Below are 27,706 nucleotides of genomic sequence, written 5' to 3'. Positions count from 1 at the left end.
AGGGCAGCAACCGTGTAAATCTGTACCAGTCAACATGACTGGTAGATAAGTTAAAAATGTAATATTTGGTACACCTCTTGTTAGTCTCGCAAAGAAAAGATTTAAGAAATAAAAGCAACGTTAAAAAAAAAAAACAAAAAACAGATTTAACGTCAAAATAATATATGTTGACCTAACGATTCTTTCTCTGAAATTGCTGATGGAAGTATCTGCCTTGGATATAAAGGATTTAGGTTATAGTAAAACCAAAGATTCTATATAATTTCTTACATAATCAAGAGCTCTTAAGCAATAACTTTTTGAGATTAAATGAAAACAAGAAAGAAAAGCTAACTTCGGGCGGAGCCGAAGTTTATATACCTTTGCAGTTAAAACCGGATATTTATCGCAAACATCGGATATAGTTGGCCGACCCTTATGAGAATATGATAATATAACCCAATTTATTATAATATAAAATCTAAAAAAAAGTCCCAAACTTCTATCTTCAAAAATACCAAAGTTGGTATTTCTACCAAAACACATTTCCGATCGTTCAGTTATATGGCTTATGAAATTCGACATGTTGTATTATTTGCCAAAAATAGCTCTCACCTAAAATTTGAACTCTCTAACTTTAAAAACACCAAAGTTATACCATTTCCGATCAATCAGTTATATGGCAGCTATAGGATATAGTCGGCCGATCCGGCCGTTCCGACTTTCCGCAAGGGAAAGAAAGGGTGTGCAAAGTTTCAAGTTGATAGCTTTAAAACTGAGAGACTAGTTCGCGGAGAAACAGACAGACAGACGGAAATGCTTATATCAACTCAGGAGGTGATCCTGATCAAGAATATATATACTTTATAGGGTCGGAGATGTCTCCTTCACTGCGTTGCACACTTTTGACCAAAATTATAATATCCCTGCAAGGGTATAAAAAGAATTTCTCATATATTTCTATGTGTTTCAATGCATTTTACCCGATCAGTTTATATTTACAGAGTTCAGATTTTGCACTGGGTCCTAGAGTTTTTCCTAGAGTATTTCCTCCTAGAGTTTTTCTGAGTCCTTGAGTTTTGGGGAAAACTCCAATTGTTGTGTTATTTAATATTAAAAGTAAACCAATGGAAACATTTTATTGCGTCGTTCTTTTATTGAATTGTTTGGCGCCCTAAGAAGCTATTTCAAAAAAGTGGGTGTGTCAACCGCACCCAAAAATACGGAAATAAATATAGAGCCATTTTTTAAGCTAGACCTTCAAAATTTAATTAGAACATCGACGAAATTAGCAAATAGTAGTTCAATAATCACACAAATGGAAGCATTAATTTACAAAACACATAATAAAAACCTGTAGTATTGGTTTCCTTTCATATTGTATCAAAAAATTTTTTTTTTTAATATGAATTTCGCTCTTTCAAAATCACCCAATAAATTTTTGATATTTTCTTGTACGTGATGTTTGCATGCAACAGCTCACTTTAACAATTGATAGCACTAACTGTGTTGTTATAATTATAATTTTTGGTACGAAGTTTTACGAAGCTATGTGCTTTTCACATGTTTGCGTAAAAAAACGCTAAAATAAATAGTTTGACAAAATTACTTAATACCACAAAAATGGCCAAATTCCCCATCATGCACTGGTCATAACTTGACTTGGCTTTGAGAAGTGAAAGCTAACTTCGGGCAAATCCGAAGTTTATATACCCTTGCAGTTAAAAAAGGATATATATCGTAAACATCGGATATAGTTGGCCGATTCCTATGAGAATTATTTTGCCTAATGCAGAATTCATGCATCCGAACTCTTTAACTCTAAACCACCAAAGTTATAGCATTTCCAATCAATCAGTTATATGGAAGCTGCGTGCAAAGGAAAAAGAGGGGCGTACAGCGTTAAAACTGAGCGACTAATTTGCGTAGAAACAGACAGACGGAAAGATGGACATGCTGATATCAACTCAGGACACTTTTGGACAAAATTATAATACCCTCTGCAAGGGTATAATAATGCGACTTACCAAATTTCAAAACGATCGAACGATATCTGAACGATTGAAAATGGTATTTGATAAAAATACCAACTTTAATATTTTTGAAGCTTGGGACTTTTTTGAAGCGGACGGATACACATGAGTCAAAAAGTGTAAAATTGTTAAAATCTTTCTAAGGTGACATTTACATCGGTGCATGCCAGAATTTCGGACCAAATAAATGGTTATTAAGTAAAAACATCAGCCTTACAGAAACAAAAAAAATTTTTTTTTTTGCCAGGCAAGAAAACTTCTGATCGATACCGTTTCTATGATCGGTCACGGATTGAATAGCAGACAAATGATGTCACTATGTGGGCCGTTCAGACGAAGGCGGTATATATAAAAATGTTATGTATAAAGATTAAGCGGACAAAATGATTTTAATTCATATTCTTCATAATTCAAGAAAGGAAAGCTAACTTTAGGCGGAGCCGAAGTTGATATACCCTTGCAGTTAAAACCGGATATACAATATCGCAAACATCGGATATAGTTGGCCGATCCTTAATTTAATTAACCCAATTAACCCATAATTTAACCCAATTTATTTACCCAATTTACCCAATTACCCAATTTATTTTAAATAACAAAATTTAAAACAAGTCCCAAACTTCTATTATCAAAAATACCAAAGTTGGTATTTCTACCAAAAACCATTTCCGGTCGTTCAGTTATATGACAGCTATAAGATATAGTCGGTCGATCGTTATGAAATTTGGTAGGTCGGATTATCTGACCAAAAATAGAATCTGTACGAAGTTCTCTCTTTAAAAACACGAAAGTTGGGTCACTTCCGATATATGGCAGCTACAGGATACAGTTGGCCTATGAAAGTTGGCTTATGAAATTTGCCATAGCTTTAAAACTGAGAGACTAGTTTGCGTAGAAACAGACAAACGGACAGACAGACGGAAATGCTTATATCAACTCAGGAGGGGATCCTAATCAAGAATATGAATACTTTATAGAGTCGCAGATGTCTCCTTCACTGCGTTGCACACTTTTGACCAAAATTATAATACCCTCTGCAAGGGTATAAAAATACATAAAAATTAAAAAAAAAAACACTGGAAAAACAAACACAGACTAGTTTGCGTAGAAACAGACAAACGGACAGACAGACGGAAATGCTTATATCAACTCAGGAGGGGATCCTGGTCAAGAATATGAATACTTTATAGAGTCGCAGATGTCTCCTTCACTGCGTTGCACACTTTTGACCAAAATTATAATACCCTCTGCAAGGGTATAAAAATACATAAAAATTAAAAAAAAAAAACACTGGACTTTGAACCACTGTGCCAAAGAGCGATTAGAGGGGGCAACGATAAATTTCAGAAATAGAGATAAGGACCTTTACTGCACAAAAAAAAAAAAAACGAAGAGGAAAAGCAGAGCCGAGCTATGCCTTGAATTAAAACTAAACAAATTATCAATTAGCCTTCAAATATACCACAGTACAACAGGAAGCGATACGGTTGTAGCTAAAAGTAAAGTTTTTCTAAATTCAATTCAAGAGAGCTAACACCGGTTTACAGCAAGATTTATCATATACGCAGTGGCACAAAAAACACGACCGTTCGCTTAAGGGGGGACATCTGAGTAGAGTTTTGAAAAAATCGAAAATTTTTTTTCGCTTAAAAAATTTTTTTGGGTCTTAAAAATAACATATTAAAAGATAGAGTCCGGCCAAATTGTCTAAGTGTCGAAATTTTCCATTCTGCGGCGATGCCTCACAGGTACCTTCTGACGAAAAAGTACCGGGACTGGATTAATTAAAACGCCTGTGCTAAACCGATTTCGGAAATTTTTTTTTGTTATGTTGCTAACACTTTTCTGCATTACTAAGTAAAGTTTGAGCGCGATCTGTGAAGTACTTTGCTTACAGTCGCTGGTTACGTTAGTCTATGTTCTGATTGCTTGCCGAATTTCATAATGAACAAATATATTGAACAAAGAATTTGTCTTAAATTTTGTGTTGCGAACAAAATTTCTTGTACTGACGCTTATGGTGAAGGCTTATGGTGATGCAGTTTTATCGAGAGCACTTGCTTTTGAGTGGTACAAAGCATTCCAAGAGGGTCGGGAGATTGTCGAAGACATGCCTCGTTTGGGACGACCATCCACCTCTCTCACCGACACTAACATCGATGCAGTGAAGGAATCGTGTCAGCTTACGAGAGATAGCAGAAGTCCTGAACATATCTCACGAGTCAATTCGTACCATTTTGACTGACCGTTTGGGTATGAAACGAGTCGCTGCACGACTTGTTCCAAAAGAGGTGAATTTCCTGCAAAGAGAACACCGAAAGCAGGTGTCTGCTGACATACTGGATCGCGCTAATTCCGACTCCACGTTTATGGAACGTATCATTACAGCTGATGATACGTTTATGTATGAATACGACACGCTTACAAGTCAACAATCGTCCGAATGGCGACCGAAAGATGCTCCAAAACCGAAATTATGAAATAACTTTTTCGCTTTTTCTTCGCTGCGCGCTGCAGTGGAATCCCGAACACGACTTTCCTCCCGTAAGTTAGGGCTATTTTTCGAACATTGGCGATATGTTGGGAGTTCCGAGCTCTTATTTGGGACGCACTCCGTTCATAGCGGAATCTGCTGCGGTTAAAAGCAGCTTGGCGGCTTTGTTCCTGGGATAACCGTAATACGCGTGGCATTTTTTATAGTCCTGTATGGAAAAAAATGAAAATTATGGAATGATAGCATATAAAATCCCCGACATGGAATGCCGTCCACGGGAATAAGATTTTAAAAGAATTTTAAAGTTAATATAGTTACCAAAGTTTTGTTTCAAAAATTACTTGAAAACAATTTTAAGCACGATATTAAGGTACTTTTAATTTTTTGTCACTTGTTAAAATATTTTAATTTTTTCCTCTGGTAAAAATAACTTGATCACACTTTAAAATTGACACTATTAAAAAATACTTCTGCTCTCTTGAAGAGGGGACATCTGAGTAGAATTTTGAAAAAATCGAAAATTTTTTTTTTTGCTTAAACATTTCTTTAGGGTCTACAAAATAACATAAGAAAAGATAGAGTCCGGCAAAAGTGTCTAAGTGTCGAAATTTTCCATTCTGCGGCGATGCCTCACAGGTATATCCCACAGTACCTAAAACTTTAAACGCGTTTTTCTCGAAACCACTATTTTTTAGTTGGCCGAACACATAACTCGAATAACTCTTAACCTATCGATCTAACATTTTTTTTACTCAGTATACTGAGAATACCTATGTCTATCGACACACGTAGGATTTTTTTATTTTGCTTACTTTTTTTTATCAACAATTTTGTGACGTTTTTTGTTCGTGAAAATGGAAAATTTTGTTCAATCACTCACTATTTTGCAAAAAATCAATATATGGAAAAATCCTACGTGTGTCGATAGCCGTTGAGATACAGAAACTAAACAAACTTGATTTTTTGTTGTAGATAAAAAATTAAGGACGTTAGGTGTTCGGCCATGGACCCCCTTTAAAAGTGTGGTTGTTCGTGGGTAATGGACAGTAAGGGCTTGAGGACGGGCGGGACGACCGTTAGGCATTGCTTCGCCCGCAGCAGGCCCCAACTCTCCACCCTACCGCCTCTCCTGCTCGATGCTCCTGAGCCTCTGCATTAACGCTGCAGCGAAGGATGCTACTGCGTCCCAGAGCATCTGGGTTTCCAGCATTGTCTCCACAAGGTTTCCTGGGTGGAGTGAGCGGCCCGCCGTCGCCTCCAGTCGGTGGCGTTCTCGTGCAAACCGGCGGCACTCGAAGACAACGTGCTTGGCGTCCTCGACTACCGATCTTCCGCACTCCGGGCACCAGTCCTCCTCCGCGTGGCCAAAACGCTTCAGGTATTGCCGAAAGCAGCCTGCGTCAGGTAAAAATCGACCTGTCCGTGGCTTCGAAACACCCACCTTCTAAGATTGGGGATGAGAGTGTACGTCCATCTTCCCTTCGTCGATGAGTCCCAGCAGTCCTGCCAGGCTGTGAGCGACCTCTCCTTGGCCTCCTCCCTTGTAATTATATCGAGGGCGCCACCAGTAACCTCATAACGAGCGCGAGCTTCCTTTAGCTCCTTAAGCTCTCGAGCGCGCTCTTTCAGCGGGACCGTCCCCGCAATGACCAGGATGGCGTCGTCGGAGACTGTCCTGAAGCCGGACGCCACCCTTAGCCTGTACGCTGCGTCAACTCCTCTTCTGTAGCTAGGCGTATTCATCGCCTCAGCCCAGATGGGCGCCGCGTACAGAATTTGCGCCGAGGCAACTCTCACGAGGAGCCTTCTCCTGTTTTGCTTTGGGCCTCTGGTATTGAGGAGGATCCTGGTGAGGCCCCTGGTAGTGGCTGCAGCCTTGCCCTGGATATATTCTAGGTGCTCACGGAAGGAGAGCCGAGCGTCGATCATCACACCCAGGTATTTTATGGCCCGCTGGGAGGTTATGGCCATTCCACCAACCTGAATGGCCGTTTCTAGAACCTTGCGGCTGCTGACCAGCGAAGCCGACGACGTCGCATCCCGCTGGGAGCTGCAGTCTCAGGATCCCGTCATACATGGCGTTCCACAGCAGCGGTCCCAGGACCGATCCTTGGGGCACACCTGCCGTGACGCCGTAGGTCTCCGTGCCCATGTCCGTGTCGACAAGTAGCACCCTGCAGCTGAAGTACCTGCTGACAACGTTCAATATAGAATTGGGGACGTTGAACCGCCTTAGGGCTGCCAGGGTATTGCCCCAGTCCGCCGTGTTGAATGCGTTCCTGATGTCCAGGGTGACTATTAGGCAGTATTGCTTGGAGCCACCCTTCCACCTGGTTCCCGCTATTGCGTTTCGAGCAATTCCAACCACCGCTGCTATGGTATCCACTGTAGACCTTCCATTCCGGAACCCGTACTGCTTTGGAGACAGCCCTCCCGCCTCCTCTATGGCGGCTTCGAGTCTCGAAGCGATCATCCTCTCGAAGACCTTGCCCGTTGTGTCCAGCAGGCAGATTGGCCTATAGGACGACGCCTCCTCCCTTGGTTTCCCTGGTTTTAGTAGCAGCAGGAGCTTCTGCACCTTCCACCTGGTGGGAAAGATGCCTTCGCGGATGCGAACAGCTCCGCAAAACTTCCCGGCTGCAGTGCCAGAGCCAGTTTCAGGGCTCGGTTAGGAACCGAGTCCGGGCCGGGTGCTTTGTTGGGGGCCAGGCCTCTCCCTATGGCCAGAACTTCCTCTTCCGTTACCTCCTCTGCTATTTCATTGTCTGCTGGGGGGGTGGGAAGCTGGGTGACCTGGTTGCCGGCTGGGAACAGTGCTTGCACTATGGACCTTAGTACGGTCGGGTCAGTGGCGGACTGACTTCCTGCGCGCAGCCTCTTCACCACTATCCGGTACGCGTTGCCCCATGGATTTTCCTCCGCCGAGTCACACAGCTCCAGGAAGCATTTCCTTTTACTATCTCGGATGGCCACCTTCAATGCTTTGCGTCGGTCCTTGAAGGCTAGGTGCCGCTCCTCAAAGGCGTCGCTGCCTCTCGCTCGCTGCATAAGCTTTCTTGCTCTCATGCACTCAGCTCGGATGGAGCCAATCTCGTCGCTCCACCAGTAAACAGGAGCGTGGTTTCTGCGGTAGCGGCTTCTCCGCTGCATGCTCGCCATGCACACTGCCTCAAGCTTAGCTGCCAGGGTGTCAGCCATTTCGTTGGCTCCGCTTGGTAGGACGTTGCCAATGTCGCGCGCTGCCTCGGTGAAGTTCCTCGCCTGGAGCGTACCGACTCTGTAGCCTTGGTTCCCTCGATTCGGTTCCCTCGGTCGTTCATGAGGGCTACCAATTGAGCACAATGTTGCTTCGTGGTCGCTGGCCGTAAAGCTGCCGCTTATCCTCCAGTTAGCGCCAGTCCCTAGCGAGGGGCTCGCGAACGTCAGGTCAATGATGGATCCTGCTCCGGCTCTGCTGAAGGTGTGCTGGTTTACTTCGTTCAGCATTACGAGATCGAGTGAGGCGAAGGTTTCTCTGACCACTCTCCCTCTCGCATTCGTCCTCGGGCAGCCCCAGTCCTGCGCCCACGCGTTGAAGTCCCCTGCTACCAGGACGTCAGAGCGGCCTCTGATATCATTTCCCAGGCAGTCCATCATTCGCTCAAACTCATTGGTGGTTAGGCTAGGTGCCATGTAGCAGCTGTAAAGCCATGCCCTACCTATCCGAGCCCTTACGAATCCCTCCGCTCCGTACACTGAGTGCATTGTCGCGCCGGTTGCGCCGCAGCTCCAGATGGCAGCCTTCCCCGATAGGTAAACTTCCCAGCGGTTGTCTGAGCCCGTCCTATGGGGCTCGCTTAGGAGCGCTATGTCCGTCTTCGTCTCCCTCGCAGTCTGCGACAGCACATCTTGAGCCGCCCTGCAGTGGTTCAGGTTCAGCTGGAGCACTAGCATCCTGTCGTCCTAGGTCCACCTCCTTTCGCTGACATGGGCAACTTCTGCTTCCAGTCTGATGCCTCACATCCTTCCGGCCCTTATCTTCACACGAAAAGCATCGAGGGTCCTTTTTGCAGGTGGCCGCCCTATGGTCCGAGTCTCCGCAGCGGAAGCAACAGCCGCTCCTGTCCTTCGAGCTCTTGCAAGCGCTTGCGATGTGCCCCATCCCAAAGCACCTGTATTAGCGAGCCACGACCTCCTTTTCCTTTATACGGCATACTGACCACCCAACCTTTACCTTGCCCACAGCAGTGATGGCCTTGGCAAGGCTCGCGGGGAAATCCACGATAGCGGTCTGAGTCTCGCCATAGGTGCTTCTCACTTCTTGACCTTCAAGGCGCCTTGGTCCACCGCTGCCTGCTGCGCGATTGCCACAATAATGTCCTCCGAAGTGGCTAGTGCGTCGAGTCCTCGTAGCTCGACGAGCGACTCCTTGGTCTCCTCCTCCGAGTACGCCCGCACCTCTGCCTTGCTCCCTTGGACCTCCTCGATGCAGCCTTTAAGGGCCTGTGTGGGGTTATCCTTCTTCCTCGCCAATTCCAGAAGCAGCCATCCCTTGCCTGTCTTCCTCACTTTTTTGACGCATGGGCCAAGATCGTCCAGCTTCCCGTCCTCCCTGCGCGTTACCATGCTTAGGATCTGGCTGTACGTCAGGCCTGCTGCTTGGATCACTATGGCGTCGGGTCTGGCTCGTCTCCGCTCGGGATTTCTAGGCTTGGCCTTCGTCCATTCAGTCCTTCTCATGCTTGTTTCGGCGCCGCTTCTTTTGCCGGCAGCAGGGTTTGCAACAGCTGGTTTGAGCCTTGCCGCCGTGTTGGCCTTTGCTTCTTAGGAAGGAAAGTGGATAGAGCATGGCTAATGCATGCTGCGGTTGGGGGGTTTCAGCACTGCCTTCCATCGGTGCGCCTGGAATTTCCTCCAGGCGAATGTGAGAGAGTGTAAGAGAATGTATGTGTTGTGTCAAAGTTATTCCAATGTGCGCAATCTTTCTTGTTGTCCATCGGCGCTGAGCTTGCAAAGTTTTACAATTTCGTATTAAAACATGAGTGTTGTTGAAAGTATAAAATGATTTATAAATGTGCTCATCTAATGCTTACGCAAATGTGCTCATCTAATGCTTACGTAACATGTTTTTATTCATTGTCTCGCTTATGTTGTTTTTGTTCCTTATTTCATAACAATTAAGGGATAACATTTACTGGCCAATCAATTTACATAATAAGTTAGTGTGCCTATATTTTAGTTCATTTATTAATATATTCAAATTTTCGTGTCAGGCATCAGCCGCTGTTTTAGGGTAAAGTTTATTTATAAGGCTAAAGTATATATAGATCTGGTGCTTATTAAGGAAGACTATAGAAAATTCAGTTCGATCTGCCCCGTAGTTTAATGTAATGTGTGTATTGTGGCGAGCTCTTTCCTATACTGGGCTTGGGCCCAGTGGATTAAATATTAATTAATATGAATATATATGTTAATTTTTGTGATAAATGCCTTTCATGGGCGGAATGACATAGTTGAGCACAGTTCTGCTCGGGGGATTTTTGAATCCAAACGACTAGCCAGAGTTATGCTTTGAACTTCATTTATTTATTAACTTGCTAATTAATTAATGTTGTTTATGTTGGTAAGGTTACAATTATTTCTGAATGGGTCAGTTTTAATCCCTCGTGGTTTATCCTTGACCATCTTCACCACTCCTATCGCCTTGCTTGCTCGACGACTCTTTTTAAACAACTACTTTACTAGGGGAGAGAAAGACAAGTAAAGCTGTGCGATGATTACAGGGAGAAATCTAGGTGGATTCTAAACTCGCTGAAGATGGAGCGATAAATCGAAAAGATAAAGAGTATGCTCAAGCCTTTTTAATTTTAGGAGCTGCATATGACGTTTAAAATTATAAAGATGTAGCCGTCTCAAAAAAAACTCTTACTTACTCCGTCATGATAAAGGAATACCAACGTATACAGACCTAAGCACAGCGCTTAACGAACAACATTTAGCCTTCACCACGGATATGTGGATCGACTAATACACGCAGCGGAGTTTTGTAAGCTTAAGCGGACATTATATATGTGCTGAATTTAAGTTACATGTTAAAATATTAGTTGTTAAAGAATTCGATACAAAAAAAAAAACCGGAGCTAATATTTATGCGCATGTAACAGACATTTTAAAACAATTAAACATCGACAATAAGTTGATAAACACAGTAATTCTCAGCAACGGAGCAAATGTTGTTTTGGCTTTTAATAATTTTAAGAGTTGGTTATTCTACCAAATACCATTTCCAATCGTTCAGTTTTATGGAAGCTATAAGATATAGTCGGCCGATCTTTATAAAATTTGAAGGAGATGTCCTCTACGTTGCACGTTGCACACTTTTGGAGAAAATTATAATACCCTCTACTTGAGACGTTTTTTTTTTGATTTTGTATTGTAATAATTTGTTTTTATTATGATATTCTCATAAAGATCGACCAACTATATCCGATGTTTGCGATAAATATCCGGTTTTAACTGCAAGGGTTGATATACCAAGTAAACTTTCCTTTCTTGTTTTTTAATAAAAGGATGCATTTATGTGACAAAAAATGCATTTCCCTTTTTTAAATGCGCCATTTTGCGGTCAAAATGACAAAGGCGCACTTCACGCGACTAATAAGCGACAGTTTTTCATTAAATAATTCATTTATTTCTTTTAATGAACTTCTTGGAAGCTTTTCATTAAATAATTTATTAGTTTTAATGACCTTTTTGGAAATGGTCTCAATAAATATCGCTTCAGGGGGTAGGCCAAAAAAACTGGGGGTTACTATACTACCTAATGGTAAGTTTTTTGGAGTAGGAATATACCACATAGCATTGTTTTGTATAGCCTTTGAAATTTAGATGCTGCAAAAATCCCGTTTTTGTTTTTGGCAGCGGCCCAGATTCTGAAATGTTTTCCATCAAGTGCTTCAATACAATTAGGAAACCTACTTTTTTTCAAAAAAATCACTTGACACCTCAAGGAACTCTTTGGTGCTCGGTGGTGCTAAATGCTTATAGTGGAATGTATCCCAAATCGATTGCCACTCTTTTGGCAAGATCTGCTGCTTTCTGCAATTCTATAGCTGAATGAAAGTGCTCTAATTAGAGCACATGTCAATGTCAAATTCATGATTCCAATGACATTCCAGTTGAAAGATATCTGCAACATTGTTTTTAAAGTATGTAGTTTCCGATTGTAAGACAAAATTTAAATAATTAAAGAACGAGTACAGGAAGACGCTGCAAAATTGAAAATATGCTCGAGGACATTGCACTACAAGATGACTTGACTATGTTAAAAAACTAAGACTTTTGGAGACAAACATCGAACGAACAAACATCAAAGCCTCTGACGACTTACACTTTTTTTTAAGTCTATTACCATACTTAAAAGATATTTAACCCCTTAATAGAAGATGAGAAAGAAAACAATAAATGTAGTTTTAAGATAATATACACCTGACAACAAACAAGTGTTCTGTGGGAGAGTTGGGATTTCTAAAATTGGATAGGGCTCTTTAAATTTTATTTTTGTCTATTATATTATAATTTTTGTTAAAAGTGTGCAACGCAGTGAAAGAAACATTTCCAACCCTATTAAGTATATATAATCTTGATCAGGATCACCTCCTGAGTTGATATAAGCATTTCCGTCTGTCTGTCTGTTTCTCCGCGAACTAGTCTCTCAGTTTTAAAGCTATCAACTTGAAACTTTGCACACCCTTTCTTTCCCTTGCGGAAAGTCGGAACGGCCGGATCGGCCGACTATATCCTATAGCTGCCATATAACTGATTGATCGGAAATGGTATAACTTTGGTGTTTTTAAAGTTAGAGAGTTCAAATTTTAGGTGAGAGCTATTTTTGGCAAATAATACAACATGTCGAATTTCATAAGCCATATAACTGAACGATCGGAAATGTGTTTTGGTAGAAATACCAACTTTGGTATTTTTGAAGATAGAAGTTTGGGACTTTTTTTTAGATTTTATATTATAATAAATTGGGTTATATTATCATATTCTCATAAGGGTCGGCCAACTGTATCCGATGTTTGCGATAAATATCCGGTTTTAACTGCAAAGGTATATAAACTTCGGCTCCGCCCGAAGTTAGCTTTTCTTTCTTGTTTTCATTTAATCTCAAAAAGTTATTGCTTAAGAGCTCTTGATTATGTAAGAAATTATATAGAATCTTTGGTTTTACTATAACCTAAATCCTTTATATCCAAGGCAGATACTCCCATCAGCAATTTCAGAGAAAGAATCGTTAGGTCAACATATATTATTTTGACGTTAAATCTGTTTTTTGTTTTTTTATACCCTTGCAGAGGGTATTATAATTTTGTCCAAAAGTGTGCAACGCAGTGAAGGAGACATCTCCGACCCTATAAAGTATATATATTCTTGATCAGGATCACCTCCTGAGTTGATATGAGCATGTCCGTCTGTCCGTCTGTCCGTCTGTCCGTCTGTCCGTCTGTCTGTTTCTACGCAAACTAGTCTCTCAGTTTTAAAGCTATCGTCTTGAAACTTTGCACACACCCTTCTTTCCTTTGCACGCAGTATATAAGTCGGAACGGCCGGGATCGGCCGACTATATCCTATAGCTGCCATATAACTGATTGATCGGAAATGGTATAACTTTGGTGTTTTTAGAGTTAGAGAGTTCAAATTTGACATGAGAGCTATTTTTGGCAAAATAATACGACATGCCAAATTTCATAAGGATCGGCCGACTATATCCTATAGCTGCCATATAACTCAACGCTCGGAAATGACCCAACTTTCGTGTTTTTGAAGATAGAAAGCTGGAATTTAGTACAGACTCTATTTTTGGTTAGTTGATCCAACCTACCAAATTTCATTAGGATCGGCCGACTATATCCTATAGCTGCCATATAACTGAACGATCGAAAATGACCCAACTTTAGCTGCAAGGGTATATAAACTTCGGCTCCGCCCGAAGTTAGCTTTCCTTTCTTGTTTTTTTTAACGTTGCTTTTATTTCTTAAATCTTTTCTTTGCGAGACTAACAAGAGGTGTACCAAATATTACATTTTTAACTTATCTACCAGTCATGTTGACTGGTACAGATTTACACGGTTGCTGCCCTAAAAATCGATTGTTGGGCTGGGAGATCGTTGCGTCACAGGCGGGATCCTCTAGAAAACCGAGTCAATTCCGAAGCGAGGAAATTTGGGTGCGAAGACAGACACCGTGCGAAGACGGTGGATGTTTTCAGTGCGAACATACCAAGGTGCCCCAGTGATAGTTCTCAAAATTTTTGATTGTGGCCACTGTATGATGTTTATGTTGCTGCTGCTCGCGTTCCCCCACAGATGGGAACTGAGAATTAGCTGAGTTTCATCTCACTGAGAATATGTTGGCGAATACGTTTTAAGTTTGTGCATGAGTCCAATGAGCCAAACTCGGTCGAAAGCTTGAGATACATCGAGAAAAATATCGCTACACTATTCTCGCTGTTCGAAGGATGAGCGTATTTCGGATGTTAAGATTAACAGATGTGAACAGATGTTCACTTGCCCGATGATTCCATGGTTTCTTCAGAATCCAAATTGGTGTGCCGGGATAATATTGCAAGCTTCCAGATGTGGTAATATGCTTGTAAGCAAACATTTTTCACACAATTTAGACAAACAATATAGAAGGCTTATTGGTCTGACGTACGATTTCTTGCACTATTTTGGGAAATAGCGAAGATTAATGATCCCATTAAATAGTTTGCAGACGACCTCTAAGCGCGTTTTGGAAGTTCGATCAGCATCTTTGGCGTCAGTAGGTCACCACCGGGAGCATTTTTATACCCTTGCAGAGGGTATTATAATTTTGTCCAAAAGTGTGCATCGCAGTGAAGGAGACATCTCCGACCCTATAAAGTATATATATTCTTGATCAGGATCACCTCCTGAGTTGATATGAGCATGTCCGTCTGTCCATCTGTCCGTCTGTCTGTTTCTACGCAAACTAGTCTCTCAGTTTTAAAGCTATCGACTTGAAACTTTGCACACACCCTTCTTTCCTTTGCACGCAGTATATAAGTCGGAACGGCCCGGATCGGCCGACTATATCCTATAGCTGCCATATAACTGATTGATCGGAAATGGTATAACTTTGGTGTTTTTAGAGTTAGAGATTTCAAATTTGACACGAGAGCTATTTTTGGCAACACATTACGACATGCTAAATTTCATAAGGATCGGCCGACTATATCTTATAGCTGCCATATAACTGAACGATCGCAAATGACCCAACTTTCGTGTTTTTGAAGATAGAAAGCTGGAAATTGGTACAGATTATATTTTTGGTCAGTTAATCCGACCTACGAAATTTCATTAGGATCGGCCGACTATATCTTATAGCTGCCATATAACTGAACGATCGGAAATGGTATTTGGTAGAAATATCAACTTTCGTATTTTTGAAGATAGAAGCTTGGAATTTTTTTTTAGATTTTTTATTGTAATTAATTGGTTTTATTATGATGTAATCATAAGGATCGGCCAACTATATCCGATGTTTGCGATATATATCCGATTTTAACTGCAAGGTTATATAAACTTCGGCTCCGCCCGAAGTTAGCTTTGCTTTCTTGTTTGGTTTGTATTTGTATTTGTTTCGTACTACTTCTTTCCCATGGAAGTAGAGATATTAGCTGAAGCAACGAGTACAACTATATCGGCATACAACAGCAACTACATATATCCTGCTGCCATAAAACTGATTGGCATATAACTGAAAGATCGGAAACGATATTTGGTAAAAATACGAACTTTGGTATTTTTGAATATAGAAGTTTGGGACTTTTTTTAGATTTTGTTTTGTGATGAATTGGTTATATTATGATATTCTCATAAGGATCGGCCAACTTTATCCCATATTAGCGATATATATCCGGTTTTGACTGCAAGGGTATATGAACTTACATGAACTTCGGCTAGCTTTCCTTTCTTGTTGTATTTAAGCCAGTTCGTTTTTGGCGACGTCAGACTGAAGTGGTGTTCGGTTATTTCTGGGCTGAAAGATGCGTTGAAAGCACAGGCGAGTACATGCGTACTGTCCTTGTTTGTAGTGTAGTGAGCGGAGTTGTCGGCGTCCGCGCAGACTACACAGAGAGCCCGAATTGTACAGTAAGACCGTGTGTGTCCATATTCTTGGCAATTAAAGCATTGCACTGGACCAAAGAGATAAGATGCAGAAGATGCAGACTTCAGGGACCTGCCTTCGTTCTTCTTCAGGGACCTGCTTTCTGGCTCGAGCTCGACCTTGAAGAGAGGTTGTGGCTTTTTATCTTTATTTAGAATGTTAATAACATTCTTGGCGGCAAAGCCCTTTTCTTTAAGGGTGGTTTTTATTTCCGCGGCGTTAACATCGGGCTCGATTCTCTTTACTACCACTTGTAGGCCCTTACTGCTTTTCAGCTGGTACGTGTAATAGTTTTTCTGAGCACTGTCCAGATAGTTGGAAACGATTCGGAAGTGCTCTTCAGTCTTGGTTTGCACCTTTGTTTCATGGATGTTACCTTTGATAAGCGGGACAACATAAAAGTTGTCACCGTTCCCGATGAACGCCGCAATTCGGTTGACCAGGACACTCGAGCTTTTCTCCCTAATATAGATTGGAGGGGGCTTGGGTTTTTTTGCGGTGTCTTGGGCTGGTTGGTTTTCCCCAACCTCCGCCAGTAGGGCAAATCTGTTACTACTGGATATGCCTGGATCTTCGTAGATCTTCTGGACGCGGTTCATTTTTGTTTTATTAGCACTCCATTCCAGTCTGTGTGGCCGGGGCCGCTTTGGGACTTCTCAAAGTTGTTGTTTTTGAACTCTCTATAGTCGTTGACGTTGCGGTATTTTGAATTGCAGTGGTTGTCGCTGTGGCTGCAAAAATGTTAGCACTGTTTGTTGTTAGTGCGAAATTTTTTTCCGCCATTGGACGAGGGGCTTTAGACTGCGAACTTCATGACGCGGGAGTTGGAGTGAGCGGAACGGGCGAGCAAGACCGTTGCCTTTGCCTTTCACCGGCCAGTAGAGCCTGAATGTTCTTAATCGCCGATTTTTTCATTTCGGTATCACGGGTTGAAAAGTAAGACTAGAAGCCGTTTTTTTGGTTCACTGAGCTTTTACGCTCGTTCTTTTGGTCGTTGCTCAATGGGCTCATTGCGTGGCACTTATTTATTTAAAAAAATGCAATATTTTTGGTTTTGCACATCACAACTTTTACAAAAAGCTTGTCTATTGCTTTTTATAAATTGTGGTTTAGCGTCTTTTCGATTATATGAAGGTACCCCAGATTTTTTATTTTGTTAACTGTTTTATTATTTTTTAAAAAACTATTATATTGCAGTTTTCCCGGAGCTCGGGGAAAAAAAAAGTATCTATTGGTGTAACAGTCATTAAAGGTATTATATATATGTATATATAAAAGGTAAAGGTTATATATTAAAGGCATTATATATATCTGAGTTAAATCACATATTCGTTTTAAATAAACGTTATCCTGATATTACAAAAAAAAAACATATTCTTTTTATATTCAAACATTTCAATAAAACATTGTTCCATAAAAACATTAATTTTCTTCTGTTCTTTTAGGGATCAGATCCGAGAGCAGCAACATGTCGGGGTAAGCTCCAAAGCAAGCGATGTAAACTTAACCAAGAAATTAATAAAGAGTTGCGCTTGAGAGCGGGTGCGGAGAACCTATATAAGGTAGGATAGAAAAATTTTTCTGGCTAGTTTAATTATGCATAAAACCCTTTTTTGTCGCAGGCAACATCAAATCGGAAATTGCGAGACACAGTTGCCTTAGAATTGAGTTTTGTTAATTCAAACTTACAATTGCTAAAAGAGCAATTAGCAGAGTTAAACTCATCCATGGAAATTTATCAAAGTGAAAGGTAAAATAATGGTTGTTGTTCAATATATTGTTACTATCTTTGCTAAAAACAAGTAAGGAAAGATAACTTCGGGCGGAGCCAAAGTTCATATACCTTTATCGTTAAGATAGGATATATATCGCAAATATCGGATATAGTTGGCCGATCCTTATGAAAATATCATAATAAAACCAATTTATTACAATACAAAATTAAAAAAAAAAGTCTTAAGCTTCTATCTTTAAATATACCATAGTTGGTATTTTTACAAAATACCATTTCCAAAAAAGTGTGTGCAAAGTTTCAAGTCGATAGCTTAAAAACTGCATGACTAGTTCCCGTAGAAAAAGACCCACAGACAGACAGACGGACATGCTTAGGAGGTGATTCTGATCCAGAACTATGGTACTTTATAGGGTCGGAGATGTTTCCCTTTGCAAGGGTGTAACTTAGTCAAACCAAAATCTTATGTCGACGCGTTTATTTTGTGTGTTTTTTGTTGGATCGCTTTGCCGAGTGATTTCCAAAACAGGTATAAAACGTTCACAAAAAATAAACTCAAAATTGAATAGCTGTTTTAAATAGATTAGTTTTTTTTTTTTTTATTTTAACGTTGCTTTTATTTCTTGAATCTTCTCTTTGCGAGACTAACAAGAGGTGTATCAAATCTTATATTTTTAACTTAACTAACAGTCATATTGACTGATACGGAGTTAGACGGCCCTAAAAATCGATTGCTGGGTTGGGAGGTCGTTGCGTCTAAGGCGGGATACGCTAGAAACCCGAGTCAATCCCCGAGCGAGAAAATTTGGGTGCGAAGACAGTTTTTCTTTGTATGACTCTTTTTGCTTCTGGATTTCGTCTTTCACTGCGAGGATGCCCAGATCCCGGTGGATGTTTTCGTTGCGAACATACCAAGGTGCCCCTGTGATAGTTCTCAGGATTTTTGATTGTGCGCGCTGTATGATGTCTATGTTGCTGCTGCTCGCGTTCCCCCACAGCTGGGAGCCATACGTCCAGATTGGCTTTAGGACTGAATTGTACAGTAGTAACTTGTAGTCTAGGCACAGTGGCGATCGTGAGTTTATGATCCAGTGGAGGCTGCTGGCTTTCAGTTTTAGATGCATCTTTTTGCATTCGATGTGCTTACGCCAGGTAAGTCGTCTATCAAGGTGAACGCCAAGGTACGTTACGTCGTTAGCTTGAGGGATCTGCATACCGTTTAGTAAAAGCGGAGGGCATGTTTGTCTATTAAGAGTAAACGTTATATGTTTACACTTTTGTTCGTTTATTTTAATGCGCCAGTCGGACAGCCACCTTTCCACTATTGTGAGATGATTAGCCAGTTGGGTTGTTGCCTGCGTTGGGCATCTGGAGCGACTAAGGATAGCGGTATCATCGGCGAACGTTGACGTTGTTAGTTGTGCGCTCGTAGGAATATCCGCAGTATACAAAACATATAGACACGGCCCGAGTGCGCTTCCCTGAGGAACTCCAGCTTCGATGGTGTAGTCGCCCGAAGTAGCTGCGTTGCATCTCACTGAGAATACCCTATTGAAGAGGTATGATTCCAGTAGCTTGTGGGTGTATGTTGGCAAATACGTTTTAATTTTGTGCATGAGTCCGATGAGCCAAACTCGGTCGAAAGCTTGAGATACGTCGAGGAAAATAGCGCTGCAGTATTCTCGTTGTTCGAAGGCTGAGCGTATTTCGGATGTTAATCTGTTCACTTGTTCGATGGTTCCATGGTTTCTTCGAAAGCCAAATTGGTGTGCCGGGATGATATTGCAAGCTTCCAAATGTGGTATTATGCGAGTTAACAAGCATTTTTCAAACAGTTTAGACAAACAAGATAGAAGGCTTATTGGTCTGTATGATGACGGAATTGTGTGGTCTTTTCCAGGCTTCGGAATCATTATAATAATGGATTTCTTCCACTTTTTTGGGAAATAGCCAAGATTAATGATTCCATTAAATAGTTTGCAGACGACCTCTATAGCGCATTTTGGAAGTTCGATCAGCATCTTTGGGGTCAATAGGTCACCACCGGGAGCCTTTTTTGGTTTTAGCCCTCTTATGACTTTTTCGATTTCGTTCGGCCGGAATGGAGGTGCGGCTGGCTGAGGGGAGGACTCTGGCTGAATTACTGGCAGGAGGAATGAATTTGAGGCTGGGTTTGGCTGGAAGACACTTTGGAGATGTGTGGCGAATGTTTCAGCTCGGTCTTCGTTGCTGCGAGCCCAGCATCCCGAAGAGTTTCTTATCGGGGTGGTCGTTTCAATTGGGGCACTAAGATTTGGGTGGGCCCTCCACAGGGGGTACTTTGTGCTTGTTGGCGAGAGATTCTGGATGTACCTCAGCTGTGCATTTTCTTCCTGTTGGTGAAGAGCCTGGTCGAGTGATCGGGTTGCTTCCTTAAGGCGTTGTTTTGAAGCTGGTGATCTGCTGTTTTGCCAATCACGACGCGTGCGCCTCTTTTCTCGCACGAGCTGTTCGATTTGCTGATTAGATTTGAAGTGTTTGTTTCGGTCTACTTCTTTCCTATGAGGAGTAGAGATTTTAGCTGCCGCAACGAGTACTTCTTCCAGGGCGCTCGTAGTGTAGTCGATGTCCGATTCCATGTTAAAATCCGGGGCGAGTTCTATGTGGGCACTCACGTACTTTTTGTATTTTAGCCAGTTTGTTTTTGTCGTCGTCAGACTGAAGGGGTGTTCGGTTATTTCTGGGCTTTGAAGAAGCGTTAGAAGCACAGGCGAGTGGTCATATAGATTAGTGTCACGCAAAAAAGCATGCAAATGGATCACCACATTCAGATTAAATGTAAGCTTAGACCGTAAAATTAACCGGTGGGCCAAAAATTTAAAAATAACTCTCGTCTAAAAGATCTACGATCCAGCAACAAAAGGTTTTCCGTCCTGACGAAGGTTGAGGAAAACCGACCATTAAGTCCCCTGCAATCTACATCAGTGAGAAAAGCTCAAACGCTTTGGGAACAAAATTGTTGTGCTGGTCGGGATCTTTAATGTTGTCCCACTTCTTCTAGGAAATATTAATGAAATAAAGCGGTAAACAAGGACTGAAGAGGACTTTTACGAAGTGTCCCAATATCTGGACGAAGCTGAGAAAAACTAATAGTACATGTAGACACTAAAAAGCAGCAAGAGCATACAAGTTTTAACAAACCGAGTCAAACCTGACGTTACTAGCAGTGCTGCCAACTTAGCCTTTCACCGGGCAGATCTGGCATTTTCAAGAAGAATAAATTTTTGCTTCCTAGTTTTTGCCAGTATTCTGACGACGAAAATTATGGCTGTGAAATTGAATGGCGTTGCCGGTTAAAAAAAAGTAAACAGCTGATCTCGGGGTGTACAAAAATTTCATTTGATTTATTTTGACGCCCCAAACATGGAGCGAAAATTGAAAGAGAAATATTAGAGAGAGAAAGAGAACAGCTGTTCAGTATTACCCTTTTCCTTAATTTTTTTGGTTACACTAGCTCGGTAGCCAAATAAAGAGTGATTTCGCTAGCACACGTGTTACAGCGGACTTTCGTCGTCAGAGTACTAGGCTTTAACACTAAAATAGCGGCGGCTGCCTGACCCGACAACCACAAAGTAAAGAACAACATTACACAAAGTAAACGACAACATTCTTTGTAAAGAATGTTCATGAGCGAAAACAGAGTCAATTGAAGCAAATGTTTTTCTATGCTGTAAAATTCATGTGGCTTCAGAAAAAGGCGAATTGCACAAAAAGTTCTCTTTAAGACTACATTCATTCATTTATTCATTTAAATGGGGATAAAACACTCTAAAACTCAGTATTGTTAGATATTGAGGTCAAACTAGGACTTTTCAAATCAAACTTTGGCCAAACCAAAAAAGTGGTCGTTGGCCCCATAGTGCGCATCTCGAAGAGGCAGCAACAAAAAATTGTTTACTGCCTGCCCTGTAGCACCGGTCGCCATCCTCAGCAGTGCCACCCGAAAAACTCCGTCATCTCCGACGACCATCTCTACAACCCTCGCCAGTGGCCGCTTCAATTGCGAACAGTTTTCGTCCTTCATTAGCACGATGTTATTCACAAATATTCTTAATCAGAGACGTTCCATTAAAGTCGTTTCTGAAATAGGTTTAAATTCTCTTCCTTCCACCGGGTCTAGGAACATTGCTGATAAAAAACGATGTGTTACCAGACATCCAAACGCTTGAGGTTCAGTTTGGCTGGTCTGGATGAAATTATAAGAAGGTCAGAGATAGGGACAAGAGTAAATAACTCTACGGCGTTTAGTAAATAAAATAATAATCTGCTGTTTTTACAGCAGCCTTCCACAAGCCGTCAAAGTGAGAAGAACGGGTAGAAGTGAGCTTCTATTCAAAAACACACCTGAAATTTTTTTTTTCCTAAGCTGCAGTTGGTTTGCCAGTCTTGAAATAATTAAGTGTACCTGCGAACAGCGCTCGGCAAGGTAATAGAACTCCAGAGCGGTTCCAAACTGTTAACTGAGCGGTGTTAAGTAAACACCGGTTTACCAATATTCATCATAAACGCAGTGCGCACAAAAAAACACGACCGTTCGCTTAAGAGAAAGAGAGGGAAGTGACTATGGAAAGAGAGTGGTCTGTCATCACAGACCATGCACAGGCAGCAGAAGAGTTAGTAATCATAAATGCGGAGTTAATTAGATTAAAATGTCTACATCGCCCATCGGAAAGGTTTTCGCATCAAAATCCACCAATCGCATCAAAATTGGAAGCGGAAGTTCTCGGGCAACAAACTAGAAGTTCCGAATAATCTCCTTGTTCAGGATGAAACGTGTTTATTTTGACACATCGTTAAAATTGGCGCCAAAATCGCTCCTGTGCTCTGTATTATCCAACTCAGTCTTGCACGTTCTCTTGTATTCGCCAAGAATGCGGATGATAGCAATCCTTGAAAATTCTTAAAATGGACAACGGCACTTTTGGGTCAGGCAGCAGGCGCCTTTTAATTTATTTGTTATACTCTTTTTTTGGCTCCAACAAAGACTTGCACTGTTTCCTTAGTTTGTCGCAAGTTTGTAGAGCACCCACGGTTGAATGTATGTATATACGATTAACAGCAAGCTGCGTATAACGTATGCTATATGTGTAACTTAATGCTTATTTTTTGCGCTAAACTAAAGTCAATTTTATAATTTTTCAACTAAAAATAATTCAAAAAATAATTTACTAGCACACAATCGCTTAGGGATTACTAAATGTTAATTTACCAATCGTTTAAAGTAGCTGAAACTAAGGTTTAGAATTCCTTTGAAATAAAGGGACATCGGAAATATCTGTTATAGTTGGCCGATCCTCATGAAGTTAGGTAGTTCGGATCATTTGACTAAAATCATAATCTGTAAGAAGTTCCAACCATTTTTTTGCTCATTTAAAAACATTCCATTCAAAAACTTGCACGTTTAAAAACAGTTGATTCTTCTAACCTATATACAAAGGAAAAAAGTTTGTGTGCAAAGTTTGAAATCGATAACTTTAAACCTGAGAGACTAGTTCGCGTAGAAACAGACAGGCAGACGGACATGCCAAAATTATAATACCTTCTGCAAGGGTATACAAAAATACATTTAGGGACTTTTAATTATTTGGTTGTGGTTGACCTTTTTGGAGAAGCTAGGGTTGACGGTCGAAGGTAACTGCATTTGGAAGAAATAGCGGTATCTGTGACTCTGGATCACATGGCGCAAATAGACAATAAGTTGACGCACTGGGTTTTTATAAACAACGTGAAAACTCGGAATGAGCTAAAACAACAGTTACACGCACACTCTTTCAAAAAGCGCAGTATAGACGAAGATGTAACAGGTTTGGAGCGCAAGAAGATCAAGTTTCCGACACCTATGAAATTACAGTGGAAAGGCTGGCCATAAATACGCCGAATGTCGTGCTCGCTTGGAGAAGGGCCAGAGCAAAGGCAAAATCCACAGCGGCAGCAACATGACTGGACCAAAGGATCGGTCAAGTGTTAAGTGCTTTAAGTGTAACGAAATAGGACATTTTGCATCCACTTGTCCAAGAGGCTGAACGTATAAGAAGCGGGTAGATATCTTCACAGTAGCTCCACCGTCTGGAATAATAAGTGCATCCGGTGAGTCTATTTCATTTGGTTTTGATTCGGGTGCTGAATGCTCTTTAGTGAAGAAAAGCGTCGTGGATAAATTTAAGGGAAAAAGAATAAATAACATTGTAAAACTTAACGGTATAAGTAATGGTGCCATTTGTAGAACTCAGCAAGTATTATGTAATATAAATATTGAAAAATACTGTTTTGAAATTTTGTTACACGTAATTATGGATAAGTAGATAGGAAGGGAGAGGTCCTCTTGTAGGACCCTTGCCTGTGTGGTATCACAAAGAGCCCAGGCGGCTCAAGTGGATGGGGGGTCAGTCACTGGCCCCGCATTGCCGCCTCAACCTAACCTAACCTAATTATGGATAAGTATCTGAAATACAATGTGTTGGTTGGTCGTGACATCCTAAGCCAGGACTTTGGAGCAACAATAGACGCCGACAAATTCCAAATTTATAAAACAAAAAGGGTAGATGTTTTGACTGTAACTGATTACAAAGATATTATTAATGCTGATATTGATTTAGCCGAATCCGATAAAATGGCCTTAACAAATATCCTGAAGTGTTACTCTGATTGGTTTATCAGCGGTATTCCAAAAACTCGAGTCTCGACAGGGAAGTTAGAAATTAATTTAATAGATCCACCAAAAACAGTGCAACGACGTCCTTACAGGCTAAGCGAGAAAGAAAAAAACCATGTGCGCTGTAAAATTTATGAATTATTGAAAGCAACTATTATTCGTCCAAGTTTCTCACCTTGCTCACCAGCCCTATGATGTTGGTAAAGAAGAAAAACGGCACTGATCGTCTTTGTGTGGAATATAGGATATTAAATGAGAATACCGTTGCTGATAGGTATCCGTTGCCTCTTATCGCAGACCAGATTGCCAAAATGCACCTTCTGTGTTCCAGAGGGCCATAACAAGAGCATTAGGAACCAGCACACACATTTGCTATCGTTTATATTGATTATGTGTTGGTTATAGCCGAAACTAAAGACAAGGCGTTGGAACGGTTGCTTACTGAACTAGAAACATTAAGTAATGCCGGATTTTCGTTTAATGCAGCTAAGTGCTCTTTCTTAAAACTCGTATAGAGTATCTGGGGTTCGAAATAAGCAACGGGGAAATTAGGCCATACGCACGTAAGATAAAAGCATTGATTGATTTATCACCTCCAAAATTTGTGTCGCAGTTACGACAATTTATTGGATTGGCTTCATATTTCAGACAGTTCGTTCCATTTTCGGAGACACTTAAGCCTTTGTATCACCTAACGTCAAAGAAAATTGCAACTTTCGCTGGGCAACAAAACCACGGGCAAATACGTATAAAAATCACATCCGTGTTTGACACAGGCACCCGTTTTAATCATACTCGACCCGCAATACGCAATAGAGTTGCACACTGACGCCAGTTCAATTGGCTATGAAGCTATATTATTGCACAAAATTGATAAAAAACCATGTCGTTTGGTATTATAGTATAGTGCACGGCTCCGGCCGAGTCTAAATATCATTCTTATGAATTAGAGACGGTAGCGGTAGTTAACGGTGTCCGACATTTCCGCCATCGCTTGCAGGGACGTAAATTTTTCTTGCAGGGACGTATCTACAGACTGCAATTCTTTGAAGGCTAATCACACAAAACTCGACTTAATGCCGAGGGTACATAGGTGATGAGCATTTTTGCAATCGTTTGACTTCGACTTAGAGTACAGAAAGGGTGAACTAACGGCGCACGTAGATTGTCTATCTTGGAATCCAGTGCCTGAGAAAAATAATGATCAAAATAAAATACCTAAGGAAAATAGTGGTCAGAATAAAATGTGCATCAAAATATGTACGTGGGTTCGTAGAAAACTTTATCCCTTGTAAATTGTCGAAGCCACCCATAAGTAAAGTGCAGGCAGAGTTACATTAGATTCCCAAAATAGATATACCGTGGCATACGGTACATATTGACATAACAGGAAAATTGAGTGATAAAAACGACTTAAAAGAATAAGTTATTGTCATAATACACGCATTTACAAAATTTGTTTATTTTTACCACACTTTGAAAATAGATACGGAAAGTTGTGTTAAGGCCGTAAGATCAGTCTACCGTAAGATCAGTCAGTTGTGTTTGGCTAGCCTACCCGAATTATAGCGGATCAAGGTCGTTGTTTTGCAAGTTCAGATTTTCGTGAGTTTTGTTCCTCTCAAAAAATTAATTTGCATTTAATTACCACCGGTGCAAGTAGGGCCAACGGTCAGGTCAAGCGAGTAATGAGCACACTCAAAAATATGTTGACGGCCGAAAACCGGTCAGAGATCGTTGCAGGATGCGTTGGCCGAGGTGCAATTGGCAATGAATTGTACGGCGAATAGAGTAACTAAGTTTAGCCCATTAAAATTGTTAATTGGTAAGGAAGCTAGACCTTTTGGCTTACTACCAATAAATGAAGAAGTTGATGACAAAATAGACATAGAAAATCTAAGAGAACAAGCCAAAAAAAATATGGAAGACGTCGCACGATATGATAAGCGCAGGCTTAGTTAGTTTAGGCGATCACGTATTGCTTAAGGAGCGTCATCAAACTAAGCTTGACCCTAAATTTAAAGGGCCGTTTGAGAATTTATTGTTAAGAGTGTTAAAGGAATTACACTAATTTTATTGTAATGTTTTAAAGGACCCTGCAGTTCTCATCACTAGTTCGTTGCTGGTGAATTAAGCACTTACCAGCAGACCACCACTACTTACAAAGTGGCGTCTAGCCATGCGTTTCTTAATTTCCGTTTTTGTATGAAATGTCTGCAAATAGGGTCAATCGCCACCGCCTCGCTGCTTACCCACGAACTAGTGAAATAGTGCAACATATTAGGGTCTTTAAAGAAACTACTTACAGTAGACCCCATGGAACGACCGGTAAAGTAAGTGCTTACATGGGACCCCATGGAACGGCCGGTAAAATAAGTGCTTACATTGGACCCCATTGAAGGGTCGGTAAAAGAAGTGCTTACATCGGACCCCATTGAAGGGTCGGTAAAAGAAGTGGTTACATCGGACCCCATTGAAGGGTCGGTAAAAGAAGTGCTTACATCGGACCCCATGGAGAGGTCCGATGGTGAAGTAAGTACTTACATTGGACCCCATGGAGGGGCCTGCCAATTTAAATTAAAAAACATGTACAATTGCATTTACAGTTTTTATTTAGATTAAATTTTTATGTATTATAACGGGGTATATTCTTTTATTACTTTTAAGCTGCTTGATTTTTTGAAAAATTTATCTTCAGCTGGGCCAATACCGCCGACTGCAGTTATTGAATCTAGAAATAAAAAGGATTAAACAAGTTTTAATAGATTGAAGTGAATAATGATTATTAAATAATTATCTTTTAAAATACTCACCGATCATAACACCAAAGAAATTGTCTTCTTTTTTTAGGGCAGCTTTCCCCTGAACCCCATCCACATTATACGCTAAGACCACTTCATTGGCTAAAATATTTTTTAAGTTTTTTAATATTCCGCCATTTAATATTAAATTTTTAATTGCATCGATCTGTGAAAGAAATAGATATTTAACTAAAAGAACATTTTTTATGTGCTTATATTTACATACATAGAGCTCACGGTTAGCGATGTTTATTTTCGAATTAACCTCAATCAGAGCTTCTACGGTCTGAATGGGAAATTGGCATGCCAACTTCTGCCTCTGCCCATGGTCCTTGGTCATCCCTTTAATGGAGGCTGTTTGCTCCGAAGAAGCTTCTACAAGGATCTCTATTTTTTTTCCATGATTTTTTGTTCAGCTGAAAATAAATATATAAATATAATATAATATAATAATGAATATCAAAATAAAAAAATCAGTAATCAATCAAACATACTCATACTTTTTAAGGTCCTTACTTCGTCCACAATTTTTTCGAGAGCCTCTTTTGTTTCTTTATTTATTTATTTATTTATTTCGCCAACGGACAAATCCTTACATGGCTACATAATAACAACTTACACCTAATAAATAAAACTACAAAATTAACAAAAACTTAATAAATGCCGTATTACCTTGCGTTTTAACACACCCTTTTCAGAGCCCCACTCAATTCGGAGGCTAGGCGGCAAAGAATTAAAATAAGAAAGAGCCCGCTCTATCGGCTCATTTAAAAGATAATTGGCCCTATGACACTTGACCCGAAA

At 40.8% G+C, this 27,706-nt stretch overlaps 1 protein-coding gene across 9 annotated transcripts in view; it reads left to right on the top strand.

Annotated features, from left to right (window-relative positions):
• The window catches only part of Rhp (GTP-Rho-binding protein rhophilin), a 227,250-nt gene that overhangs the window by 80,277 nt on the left and 119,267 nt on the right, over nt 1-27,706 (top strand). For all 9 annotated transcript variants that reach the window (XM_070283104.1, XM_070283062.1, XM_070283016.1 and 6 more), the window contains 2 exons: nt 17,124-17,240; nt 17,301-17,428. In XM_070283104.1, the coding sequence (XP_070139205.1) occupies nt 17,124-17,240; nt 17,301-17,428 (245 nt within the window). The remainder of the gene's footprint in view (nt 1-17,123; nt 17,241-17,300; nt 17,429-27,706) is intronic.

This window comes from Drosophila bipectinata, chromosome XL (genome assembly GCF_030179905.1).
Source record: "Drosophila bipectinata strain 14024-0381.07 chromosome XL, DbipHiC1v2, whole genome shotgun sequence".
NCBI lineage: Eukaryota > Metazoa > Arthropoda > Insecta > Diptera > Drosophilidae > Drosophila > Drosophila bipectinata.
Note: the sequence above shows the minus strand (reverse complement) of the source record. Positions and strands in the feature narration are given on the sequence as shown.